This window comes from Balaenoptera physalus, assembly GCF_965194825.1.
Source record: "Balaenoptera physalus genome assembly, chromosome: 4".
NCBI lineage: Eukaryota > Metazoa > Chordata > Mammalia > Artiodactyla > Balaenopteridae > Balaenoptera > Balaenoptera physalus.
The window spans coordinates 24,252,470-24,264,944 of NC_138891.1; the positions used below are offsets into that span (position 1 = coordinate 24,252,470).

Here is a 12,475-nt window from a genome sequence, read left to right on the forward strand (position 1 = left end):
TGAAATTATATTTTTAAGTAGTGTGTTAGAGCATAATAACCACATTGAGGACTTAGTGAACAGGCACAGTGCTGGCCCGAATTATCTCCTCTCACTTACACACCACCACATGAGATAGGTACTGCTCCCCTTCAGTAGTTAATGAAACTGAGGTTTAGGGAAGTCAAGTAATTTGCCCAAGGTCCGTGACATGGCCAGCAGGCAAGCAGGGTCTCACACCTGGGCCCGGCCCACTCCAAAGCATGCTACTAATCACCGTACTCTACACTACCCAGTGAATTTGGCCTTCAGTATGCATTAGCTGTTTAATTCTTGTTTATGTGAATAATCTAAAACACATCCTATGATTTTTTAATAAATGCAAACATATTTCCTTAACTATCTTTTTGTTGGCCTTAGATATTCTCAGTAGACTCCAGTAGTGATAGTTCTGTTCTCATAAAGTATTTTCATTATTTTCTCATTTGTTCTTACGGCCCTGGGAAGATGGGTGGGGAGTGGGGAGGCAGTCATGGGAAGCAAGTGTTATTAAAGAACTACACATTAGATGACTTGTGGGTGACCACCTGCTGAGTGACTTAGAAGAGTTAAAACTCAGACCAAATGCAGACATTGTTTCCCTCACCTGCGTCTCTACCATCTGATTGATTGTTGCGTTAAGTGTTGACTCCAGTCAGCAACAAAAGCTGTAGCTGAATGATCACAGCCACAAGTTGTCTTCAGTTCATCTGCATTTTTATAGGGAATAGTCGTAGCTTTTTTAAAGTAAAGATTTCTGTCTAACTGTTTTTATTACATAACCTTTAATATTGTCAAGATTTTTGAGGGGAAAATTGAAACAGTATCCTAAAACTGAAGACAATCGCCTATCTTAGTCTTAGGGGATTCAGTATTACCTCTAGGTAGTGCTAGATACTACTTTTATTTTTGTTGTTGTAATTTCAGGAGTCTCTTCTTGCAGATGAGGAAAGAGGTATTTTTCCAAATTAAAATATTTCTGACAACCTAGCAGCTTTGTCTTTCACTTTCTTTATTATTTATTATTTCTTTCAGATTTTTTTCTAGTCATAGGATTTTTTTCCTTTAATTTAGTCATAACCATTACTATCATTTCATCCACTCAGTTCTTACTATACAAATTATATTTATCTCCTATTTAATTTACATGTTTTTCCAATATTTTTTACCTTGTCATCTTCGGTTTTTAATTCAGTGTTTTTGTGCATGACATTTCACCGTTTTTTTCCTGCAGATGACCCTCATGTTCAGTATTCTGCAGTGAGCAGCTTTGTGTTTCTTCGTTTCTTTGCTGTAGCGGTAGTATCACCTCATACTTTTCATTTGCGACCTCATCATCCAGTAAGTGTTGTTCTTCTCAAAGCTTTATTCCATTTTAATTTATTTTTATTAAAATAAGAAAAGATAAAATAACAGGCAAATTTCACTTGGCTATGTTTTCTTATAACGGATACTTAAATTTACTGGGCATTTTTCTTAGCCATTTCATTCTTTCAGAGAAGGTGGAAAATTCTGTTTTTTTGTTATTGTTGCTAAAAGATATGCACATGAATAATAATACTATGTTGGTAATAGCTGCAGCTTGGTGATGGGTACAAAGAAGATTCATCATCTTTTCCCTCTGCTGTTCTGTATGTTTGTAAATTTCCATAATACAGGGATGTCTCTTTTTTCTTTCATTAGTTATAGGTTTAGTTTGATCTTGCAGATGTCTTTAAATCTCACAGAAATTTGAAGAGGCTCATTTCTGAAAGGTGTAGAAACTTTCATTGGAATGTAATTTGTTTGGTATCTCCATATTTTTACTTTTTATTCACCTGAGATGATGATATATGAGATTTAAAACTTAAGGCATATAATCTTTCTGTTCTGAAGTCATATTTAGTTACTTAAATCTGAACCTGCACTGCATAGATTTACATGTTTCTTAACATTTTAAAATTCCTTATTTTTGCTGTTTCGGTTTCCTTCTCCTACAGTGTATTATTGCTAATTCTTTAACCTTTTATGTTCCAAACATTTTATAATCTTATCTAATTGTTTTTGTTGCTGATTTTTATAACAAATAATAATAATAAAAGCCAACATTTATTTAGTCCTTGCTTTCTACTAGGCCTTCTTCTAAGTACTTTATATGTTCTAACTTACTTAGTCCTCCCAGTAACCCTGTGAGGTAAATTCTATTCTCATCTTTATTTATAGATAAGAAAACCACAATTCAAGAACTTCTCCAAGGTCACACAACTAATAAATTATGATTTGATCTCACTCAATTTGAACTGGACTAAGAAAGTTCACTGACTGACCCACTCAGTCTTCCCAGGCTGTAAGCTTACCCCTGTTCCTTCCTGCCTCTTAGGCAGTCAGGTGTTTGAGCACCTACAGTGTATCGGATGCTGTGCTCAGCACTGGAGATGCAGTGATGAGGAAGAGACACTCGCTGCCCTTAGGAAACTCGCTAATACAGTGTAGGGAAGACACACAGGTTTTGGAGTTAAACTGGGCTCTGCGGCCACTGCTTCTCTTGACAGCTACACATTGGCCACTTATTTAACTTTGAGAACTGAGTAAAACCATGCTGCTGTGGCAGCAACACACACTTTCTAGTCAAAGAACAAATGGTCTCTGAGTAGCTACAGCGGAGGATTGGGCCAGTGCCTTTTGTTCACAGGGCTGTCCTTTCTGTGGCTGTGTTACTGAAGCTGTACAGGACTGTGGGGCAGCAAAAGCTTGATGACATTCTGGACATAAACAGAACTCCTACCTCTGAGCTTGTGACCCTGCCTTATATTCAGACTTGAGTTTGCATATCCCTGTAACAGATGTTACAATAAAGTCCTTCGAACCACAGACTCTGTATTTGAAGTCATCTTTCCAATCAGTATGTCAGAAGGATTGCTTCATACTGTCATATAACTTTACTGTTTGCTTTTAAGTGAGCCTTTCATTCTAATTGGGGAAATAAGGCAAATATATAAGACACATAATCTAAAACTACATACATAAACCTAAAACTAGCACCTGATTAGTACCAAGTAAGGAGTATAGACGATCCGTACTATAGAAATTGAGAGCAAGGAATGATCCCAGTGACCTGAGGGTGATGACATTGTCAAGACTAGTATTGAAAGTTACAGAGTGGTTGAGGAGGAGAACCAATTAAAGGTCGTTAGATTTTACATTTATAAGTTCTTTGAATTTTGAGAATATTAGTAGAGTAGAAAAGAAGAAAATCCAATTGCAGAAGATGAAGGAATAAGTAGGTGAATGCAGTTTTACCTAGGAAATATATCAAAAGTGAGCTTGCCCTGCTGCTAAAAGACATGGGCAAATTCAAGCATGTACATGTGTGTGTGCATATACACATGAATAAATACTTCTTTTGAAAAACACTAATTTTAAAATATGGGTTATATTAACATTGACATGGTAGACCATTCTTTTGAGAAGTTTCATAGTGAAGAAGAAAGATTGAACTTTCCTTCTCATCCTATCCCCTAGTCTCTCACTGATAGCTCCTTCCAAGACTCAGCCAAGGCAGACTTCTCTAACCCTTCAGTCTGGGTTAGGCTCCTCTCTTATATGTGCCTGTAGCACCCTGGGGCTTTCTCTGTCATGGCACTTGTCATACTGTTCTATAATCATCTATTTATTGTCTCTGCATGTGGACTGTCAATACCTTAACAGCAAGGGCTGGATCTTTTTCAAATTTGTGTATCCCAAGCACATGGCACAATTTCTAGGACAAGTAGGTGCTCAGTAAATGTTTGATAGGTGAAAGATGGTAGCTCAGAGAGAGAGCTCATCAAATGATGTCTTTTCCAAAAATGGGGAAAGCTATGTATGGTTTAAATAGAGGAGAAGAGACCAACAGAAAGGGAGAAATTAAAGACAGAAGGGGACTTACTAATATATCAATATACTGGATGATTCAGAAAGAGTGTCTTTAAAAGAAAAAGTGATAGGATAAACTTGCGGGGGGAAAGAACAGTTTCTCCTTTGAAGTATTATAGTGAATCCTATGAAATTGTTTTGTTTTTTTTGTAGATCAAAAATAGTCAACAGCAGTTTCACATGGTTCAGCTTAATATAAGGAAAAAAGGATAGGATATGTTGTTTTGGGGTGACAGAGTCAACATTTCAGTTCAATTTAATAAATGTAATATAGCATCTACTGTATGCTAGTGCTAGTCTGTGTACTAGGTGCCAGATGACTAAGGTCCTGGGCATCTATGAAAAATTATGATGGCAGATAGTAGCAGGGTGAAAATTTAGAACAGCTTCTTTGTAGAGTACACTAGGGAATCAGCAGTAGCTAAATGATATGATTGTCAAATAGTACTGAGGGCCATATTGGTGTAAACAAACCTCTGACATGCAGAAATTATGTAAAATATGGTTTGCTCACTTTTTCCAGTTCAGGAAAATAATGAGCTAAAACATTGATTTCAAAACCAAATTTGAACAGGGAAGTCTTGATGATATTCAGTTCAAATTCAGGTTGTTAGCACATTGTTAAGAATTTTATATTCTTCAAAGGCAGAGAATTGGAGGGACCTTTTATAGATATTGTAGCTAAAATATTTTCTGGATGTTGTAGCTAAAATATTTCTGAATAACCTTAATTAAGGTGTGTAACTGTTTCACAAGTATATCGTAATGATCATATCTCAGATATTCCTTCTTTTCCAGAATTGCCTTACATCCTGGTCATCTCTTCACCTTCACAGTCACTGCCTATTTTCAGTGTGGGGATAGTAAAATATTAAGGAATGTCAACCAAACACTAAACTAAAGCATTTCTGTATCTAAATTTTCTTGAACATGTCTTTTTCTTTTTTAATTTTAATTTAATTTAATTTTGGTTCTTTTTCATCTCTTTTTTAAAATATTTATTTATTTATTTATTTGGGGCCGCATTGGGTCTTCATTGCTGCACGTGGACTTTCTCTAGTTGTGGCGAGCGGGGGCTACTCTTCGCTGCAGTGTGCAGGCTTCTCATTGCGGTGGCTTCTCCTGTTGCGGAGCACGGGCTCTAGGCACGCGGGCTTCAGTAGTTGTGGCACACGGGCTCTAGAGCACAGGCTCAGTAGTTGTGGCGCATGGGCTTAGTTGCTCCGTGGCATGTGGGATCTTCCCGGACCAGGGCTCGAACCCGTGTCTCCTGCATTGGCAGGCGTATTCTTAACCACTGCGCCACCAGGAAAGCCCTTGAACATCTCTTTTGATGGCAGATTATGGGTATTTGAATCTCCAAAACAAAAAAGATGTTTTATATAGTGATAAGGGAATTGGTTATACAAATGGATGGATTGGTGGAAACTCATCAGACTATATACATTTAAAATCTGTTCATTTTATTGAATGTAAATTATACCTCAATTAAAAAAAAGAAAGGAAGCAGCAAGGATTCATTAGGGAGCACTATTTAGTCAACTTTATTTATATTTACTTCTTTCTGGTAGATAGGCCTGGATAATAGACTCAAATAGTTACCTTCTGCTAAGATCCTGCATAAACTAAGTGACTTCTCATTTCCTAAGTTGAATTTAGATCTTTGCTTCCATGGTGAAAAGAATTGATTGCAGAAGCCATAAAAGTATTGAATATGCTTACAAGTGGGTTGAATACAGAAAATTTGGAAACTGCCACTTTAAGTCATATGGTAGAAAAAAGTAGATGCCATTGACATTCCAAAAATGAATACAATTTTTTAGGTAATCCCATCTGCCATACTGTACCCTCCCCCAAAAAATTAATATTGATTAAATTATGGCTTTCAAAAGAAAGTATAACATGTCATTAGATATAATTACTTTGAGAGGAACTGTCAATTACATGTGGCTTCTTTAGTCTCTTAATTCCTTAGTTCAGTGAATTGTGCCAATCCTTAGCTAGATTTTAACTGGTTTGAATGAACGTTTTTGAGTCACTGTTTTAGAGCAAAGTAGCCTGTTCACTCTATTCTACTTTTTACACAAATTCTATTTCTTGAAAACCTAACAAGACTTTTTGTGTCTTTTCTACATTCTTTAGGATCCACAGACAATTAGAACATTAACTCTCATCTCAAAAACCATTCAAACTTTGGGAAGCTGGGGGAGTCTGTCCAAAAGCAAGGTAAGTCTTTACATCTTTTGCTCTGTATTCACACTTCTAAATGTTGTTGTACCCTGTGATCCCTTCTCCCTCACTTTACTCCCTTTCAAATTAAAAACAAAGCAGAACCAAAAACATATATATGTATAGATGCGATAGTTGTCTTTTAGATGTTGTGTCTTAGTCACCTGTTACAGAAGACAGTTTCATTTAAACTAATGTGTCTAAGATGGGGTAGAGAGTCTGGTTAACAGATGCAAAAGCCTTTTGTTTATCTTTTTGTGCCATAATCATCCAGCAGCTGTTGAGAGAAATCTTCAGCTCCAAGCCCCATAACTCTCTTGAAATATACGATTGAATCCCTTTAGGCCCTAATCCTAAATTTAAAAATACAGTCAATTATATTCTTAGTTCTCTACTTAACATATATAAATTCTATGTGTTTTTCTCTTAGTCAAGTTTCAAAGAAACATTCATGTGTGAATTTTTCAAAATGTTTCAAGAAGAAGGATATATTATGGCAGTTAAAAAGGTATGATTGTTTTACTCTGGAAATATTAACTTCTTATCATATAGCATTAGGCAAATAACATTTTATATTGTTCCTAGGAATCAATCCCCAGTTTAAAAAAAATGTTTAACCTGTCCATCAAACATGAAAAGGCTGTCTTTTACTATATTTCTCCACCCATACAGAACTATGGGTTTTTCAGCTGTGAAAATACCTAAATGAGTTTCAGCAACAGCTACTATTGCCAGTGTCTTAGTAACACAAATTACAAATATCTAGAGTTAAGATTTCTTAACAGCAGCACTGTTGACAATTTGGTTGGGCAGTTCTTGACTATGAGGGGCATTTTTGTCCATTGTAAAATGTACAGCAGCCCTGGCCTCTACTATTAGATGCCAGAAGCATGTTCCCAGTTTTTACAACTAAAAATGTCTCTAAACATTGCCATAAGTCCCCTGAGGAACAAAATTGCCTCTGATTAAGAACCTCTGGTCTAGGGGGAAAGACTTAATGGTACCTGATGTATATAGTGGGCACTTAATTGCCATTGGAGAAAATATATGAATTATTGAATATCTTATAAACAATATAGGCTTGTGATTAGTAACCTGAGGAAAGTTACTTTAATTTAAAATGTACAAAAGTCTATAGTATATAAGGTCATAACAAAAGAGCTGCAACAAACAGAAGTTGCTATACTTAGAAGTTGAGAATGTTTTGGGAAGATTTTTAATTTCTTGAGTCTTTAGTTCTGAATCACACCAAACAAAATGTAGCGTTGTTACAAAACCCTAAAAATGTGTAAAGAAAAGTTATTTTGAAGTACATCTAAACTTAGCTTGAAGAAAGTACTGTATCTTATTTATCACAGTTCTAACTTAATGAATCTAAATTAACATGGTTAGATTTTAAAGATTACATTCAATTTCTGTAGCATGATTCACAGGTGACTGCCAGGAGTATATTTTGTTTGTATTTTTTTATGTGTACTTTTACATTTCTTACAGGGACTCGTAAATGAAAGTGATAATTTAAAAAATTAAAGCCAGTTGGATTTTTTTCATCTTGAATCATAGTGCAAGTTCAACCAAAAAAAAAATTTTTTTTAAGCAGCCATTGAATGCTTTTGAGGAGAAAGTCTCTCAAAAGAATAGGCAAAGAAAAAGCTGCCCTTTTATTCTCAGGACATTGTTGAAACAGTTTGTGGGACAGTGTAGGCAGACTTTTGTTGGCAAGATTATGATGTTCTGTCTTTTGTTTTGGGGTTGTTTTTCCATTTTTTATGACCTAGGCTATGGCAGCATCTGATTTCTTTTTCCTGATACGATCGGAATGTGTATAGTTGGTAATGTCAGTGGAGAAAGTATTTAAGGGTGGCCAGGGGTTTAGTCTGTTCCTGATCTGCTCTGAGTCACCCACTCACACTCTCATGCACTATCACTGTAGTACATCTCCTGTCTCACATTTACATAGGATATTTTGCCCTAATATATGAATTTTCTTTACTATTTACTAGTCTAGATATGTGCAGTGCTAGAAAGTACAAAAGCTTATGAAACCCAATTTCTCAGTTAGTGGTGTTCCCACTAGTGACATTGATCACTGCTCCAGAAGAAAACAGTTTATAATTCTGAATCCTATACTATTTCCACAAAGTTTAGGAAAAATAACCTGAATAGGTCTGTAAACAGGCTGACCATATAATTTAGTGTCCAAAACTACAAAGTTTTCAAGAGTGAAGAGGAGTACTTTGATTATGAGGGGACCAAAGTTGTAGACAAGGATGGCCCGGAGCAAATTGAGGCCTATATTTACCCTGCCTATAGTCCATCTTAATTATTATGTTTTCTTTCACCTTATATAAGTGGATTTACCTCATATTCCTTAACAATATAACAAATAAATAATAAATTTAATAATTACCATAAATAAATAATAAATATTTATCAAATAAGAAAATTAGTGCCCGCAGGCAAATATTAAGAAATGAAATATTCAAATAACTCTTTTCACGCTCCATTAGTGGATGGTTGATCTGTGAGAACTGAAGATGTAATAGGACATTTCTTTAGTTTCCTTGGATACTTGTTCTGTGTCACCCATATATAATTCAAAAGAAACTCTATTCTTGTTCTTTCAGTTACCAAGATTTCTTCCAGCAAACTAGAAGTAAACATTCCACTGGAAAATCCCACAAGTGGAGGTTCTGGTGGGCAGTCTACAGCCAGTCTTAGGAGAAAATGACTGTGCCCACAAACTCTACTTTAGATTATTCACTGGTGCCTCAATGTCATCCTTATTGGAATGTACTTTGTTTTTGTTTTAAACCCTAAGCGGGACAACATAGAAAAGTATAAAGGAAAAAATAAGGACTAAACAAATAAATAGTTCATTTATGGGGCAAAATAGGATTCCTCTCTAAGAACAGGAATTGTTCCTGAACTACTAATTTCCCTCTCCCATGAAGAGAAGGCCACATGTCAGGAATCTCTTGACCAGTTGAGGTAGCATATTCTTGAAGCTTAAATGCTTTTCACTGGGTAGTTTGCCATTGCTAGATTTGGGTACTTCAAATTTTCTTGAGCCACCACATTCCCACATTTTCCATGGGAAGTTTCTAAATGGTTATTAGATTTTCAGTCTATTCCAAAGAACCCAATTATACTTTAGTCATAACTGAAATACTAGCTCTCAGGGCTAAAGTCAATTATATATGATGAAAGTCAGCAAACTTCTGTAAAGGGCCAGTGAGTAAATACTTTAGGCTTTGATGGCTGCGTAAGGGGACTGCCACATATTTTTCTTTGTTTTTGTTTTTACAACCCTTAAAAAATTTAAAAACTGTTCTTGTGGGCCTTACAAAAACGGGTTGAATTTGGCCTGCTGAGCTATAGTTTGACAATTCCTGACCCACAGTATAGGTTCACAATCCTGTATCTGAAATCTTTGGGAACGGAAGTATTTCAGAATTCAGTTTTTCAAAGTTTTGAAAGATAATAGGTATATGCTATATATTATATAATACCCCAAGTGTGTCACACAGTAATGTTTATGTAGCACATTAGTGAATATTCACACTAAGTAGGATAAATACAGGCTATAAGTAGCCTTTCACCAGTTCAGGTTAAGTTACTGTAAATGAGTTTACTGTAAATCAAAAGCAAAGCAAAAAACTCTTTGTACTCAGAGCTCTTTAGATTTCAGAGTTGCAGTTAAGGAATTGTGGGTTGAATTATTTCTACAGGGACATATATTCTGGATTTTAAGTAACTTAACAATAAACTTTTCGAATACCTGTCATATGTAAATTAGGGACTTCCTCTACAATTAAATACGTATTTTGCTTTATTCCTTAATAATGAAGAACTTAACGATATTATCTGTCAGCGACATTGATAAACTGAATTTATGATGTACCTTATCACAAAGTGTAATATTTGCCCCTTTCCCCATTTAGTTCTTGGATGAAATTTCATCTACTGAAACTAAAGTGTCCAGTGGTACCAGTGAGCCTGTGCACCTGAAAGAAGGGTAATTTAATGAAATTAGATTTTAAAGTCATATTTCAGTATAGACATTAAGTAAGTACAAAGAGCATGGGTCCAGGAGTGAGGAAATCTGGGCTTTATTCTGTGCTAAAACTGCCTAAGTAACATCAATCAGGTGAGTCACCCTCACTATCCTATAAACTTCATGCCAGATGGGCGTGACTTCTTGTCCATACACTGCTATAGTTGTTTTGCAAATATAATGAGATTATGGGTGGTAGAGTAGTACTTTGAAAAAAGTAACAGCATTATTCAGTCTTAAAGTAGCGTTGAAAAAAGTAACAGCATTATTCAGTCTTAAAGTAGCGTTGTTTTCATTGGAAGTTAAAGGGGAAAATTACTCACTTGGCCTTTTTAGTTCTGGATAGTACAGTTGTAAATATCAAATTATTTAAGGACTTTATTCCCTTACTATGGCCAAAATAAATGCAGGAGTTATAGATGGCAAAGACATTTTCATAAACTTAATATAGTCTTTGACAGCTCTTCATGTCATTTAAAATTAAAGGATAATTCTTTGTTTTGGATTAATTATTTTAATATTTGTAGCTAAATGTTTACATCTGTTGTTTTGGCAGTGAGATGTATAAAAGAGCTCAGGGAAGAACTCGGATTGGAAAAAAGAATTTCAAGAAACGGTGGTTCTGCTTAACAAGCAGGGAGCTCACCTACCACAGGCAGCCAGGTAGTTGTGTTTATGCTCTGTCGTGGGGCTTTGCCTGATCCCCACGGAAGATTTCTTTCTCTGCTGCTTAATGTGACTAGTTTTTACTAATGTTACTGTATATGTAATGTTACATACTAATATGTAATGTTACTACTGTAGTACTAATGTTACTGTAGTTCATGGTTTCTCACAGTGATGTGTGCACACTAAAAATGTAATAAATACTTGACAAGTAACACCATGTAAATTACACTTTTCTCTCACTTTGAATGTCTTGTGTTACTAAAAATGGTGTTCCTACAGCATGCCCTGTTTTCTAAAAATCCCTGGTAAATCCCTGTTTTTGTAATCAATCTATAAGGAACAACAGATATTTTAAAACTCAGAATTTTAACTTCCAGAGTCAAATTGGTAAGAATCAGTTTCTAGTAAATGAGAGTGTTTCAATGGTTTGCCAAAAGTTCCCACAGTCATACCATAGGCTGTGATTCCTATTCAGTTAAAAGATTCATTCTAGACTATTGCCAAGCTAACTCCAAGATGAAAATTCTGGTAATTTGCCCCCTGAAAAGGCACAAATTGGCTATCTGTTTGGGTAAAGAGAGCCATCTTCCTTCAGTGTGATTTGAGGGCTTCAGAGAGGCAAAGTTTGTCCCTCAGTGGACTGACATAGTGCTTAAAATCTCTACCTTTTAAGTTTATTCCTTTGGGGGTAAAGCATTATCCATAGAAGGCCACTAGTTTCTGATACCTTAGCAAGAATTTAGTATCTAGATCATAGATCACATGCAGTAAAATTCCTTCTGTTCAAAGTGGTCAGGATCCAAAGTTGTTCACTTAACCAGAAAGGTCAGTTAAAGCAAGAATCACTGAAAAACAAACAAAAAGATACATTCATACCTTAAATATTTATATGTTTGTTTAGCAGTCTTATGATAGCCAAGATCTTTTCTTTGAATATGGATCTATAGATTAGATTTCCCCTCTGTCTTTCTTGTGCAAACATAACCCTAATGCATCAGTTTTCAGGTTGATTTCTCTAAAGTGAAGCTAGAACTTAAATACTTGAAAAGTAGTCCAATTATAGGATCCTTTTAGAGTGTCATGATAGTCACCCTAAGTTTTTGCAGCTGTCTCACACCCATATAAATCAACTTTATTTGTGTGGGTGTTGGTCTCCTTGTTTGAAAAGCTTTTCGGAGTGTTTGCCTGATTTTCAAATAAATACATGCCTCTTGGTAGGCGGCACTTATTTTGTCACCTTACATAATGTTTAAGTAAATTATAATTACACCATGGAAAAATGGCATAAATATGTCTGGGAACAAACTCAATGGACTTGGTAATCAAAACAGCCTAACCAATGGAAACAGAAGGGTACAAGCTTAATAGTTAGTACCCTAGCAGCCACAAGCATTCAGCATCCCATGAGCGTCATTCAGTAAGTTCTACAGAGGAAATGGAGAGTCTTGGTTAATCTGACAAATCTGTTTGTTAGGTAAAGATCTGTTAAGAGAACTTCTGGTATAGATTCTGAAATGATAAAACAAACACCAGACATAAGATACTTTCAAGAGAATGTAGACTCAATTAATTAGCAGAGTGCTTCAGTGGAGACTCCCGAAGAGTGAA

The 12,475-nt window shown here is 35.5% G+C and overlaps 1 protein-coding gene across 5 annotated transcripts in view; it reads left to right on the forward strand.

The window, feature by feature from the left end:
• RASA2 (RAS p21 protein activator 2) overlaps nucleotides 1-12,475 on the forward strand; it is a 115,982-nt gene that overhangs the window by 83,030 nt on the left and 20,477 nt on the right. For 4 of the 5 annotated variants that reach the window (XM_082461203.1, XM_082461206.1, XM_082461205.1 and 1 more), the window contains 5 exons: nucleotides 1,253-1,359; nucleotides 6,055-6,138; nucleotides 6,572-6,649; nucleotides 10,086-10,159; nucleotides 10,755-10,864. In XM_082461203.1, coding sequence (XP_082317329.1) covers nucleotides 1,253-1,359; nucleotides 6,055-6,138; nucleotides 6,572-6,649; nucleotides 10,086-10,159; nucleotides 10,755-10,864 — 453 coding nt within the window. The remainder of the gene's footprint in view (nucleotides 1-1,252; nucleotides 1,360-6,054; nucleotides 6,139-6,571; nucleotides 6,650-10,085; nucleotides 10,160-10,754; nucleotides 10,865-12,475) is intronic. The other variant, XM_082461204.1, reaches the window with a different exon arrangement.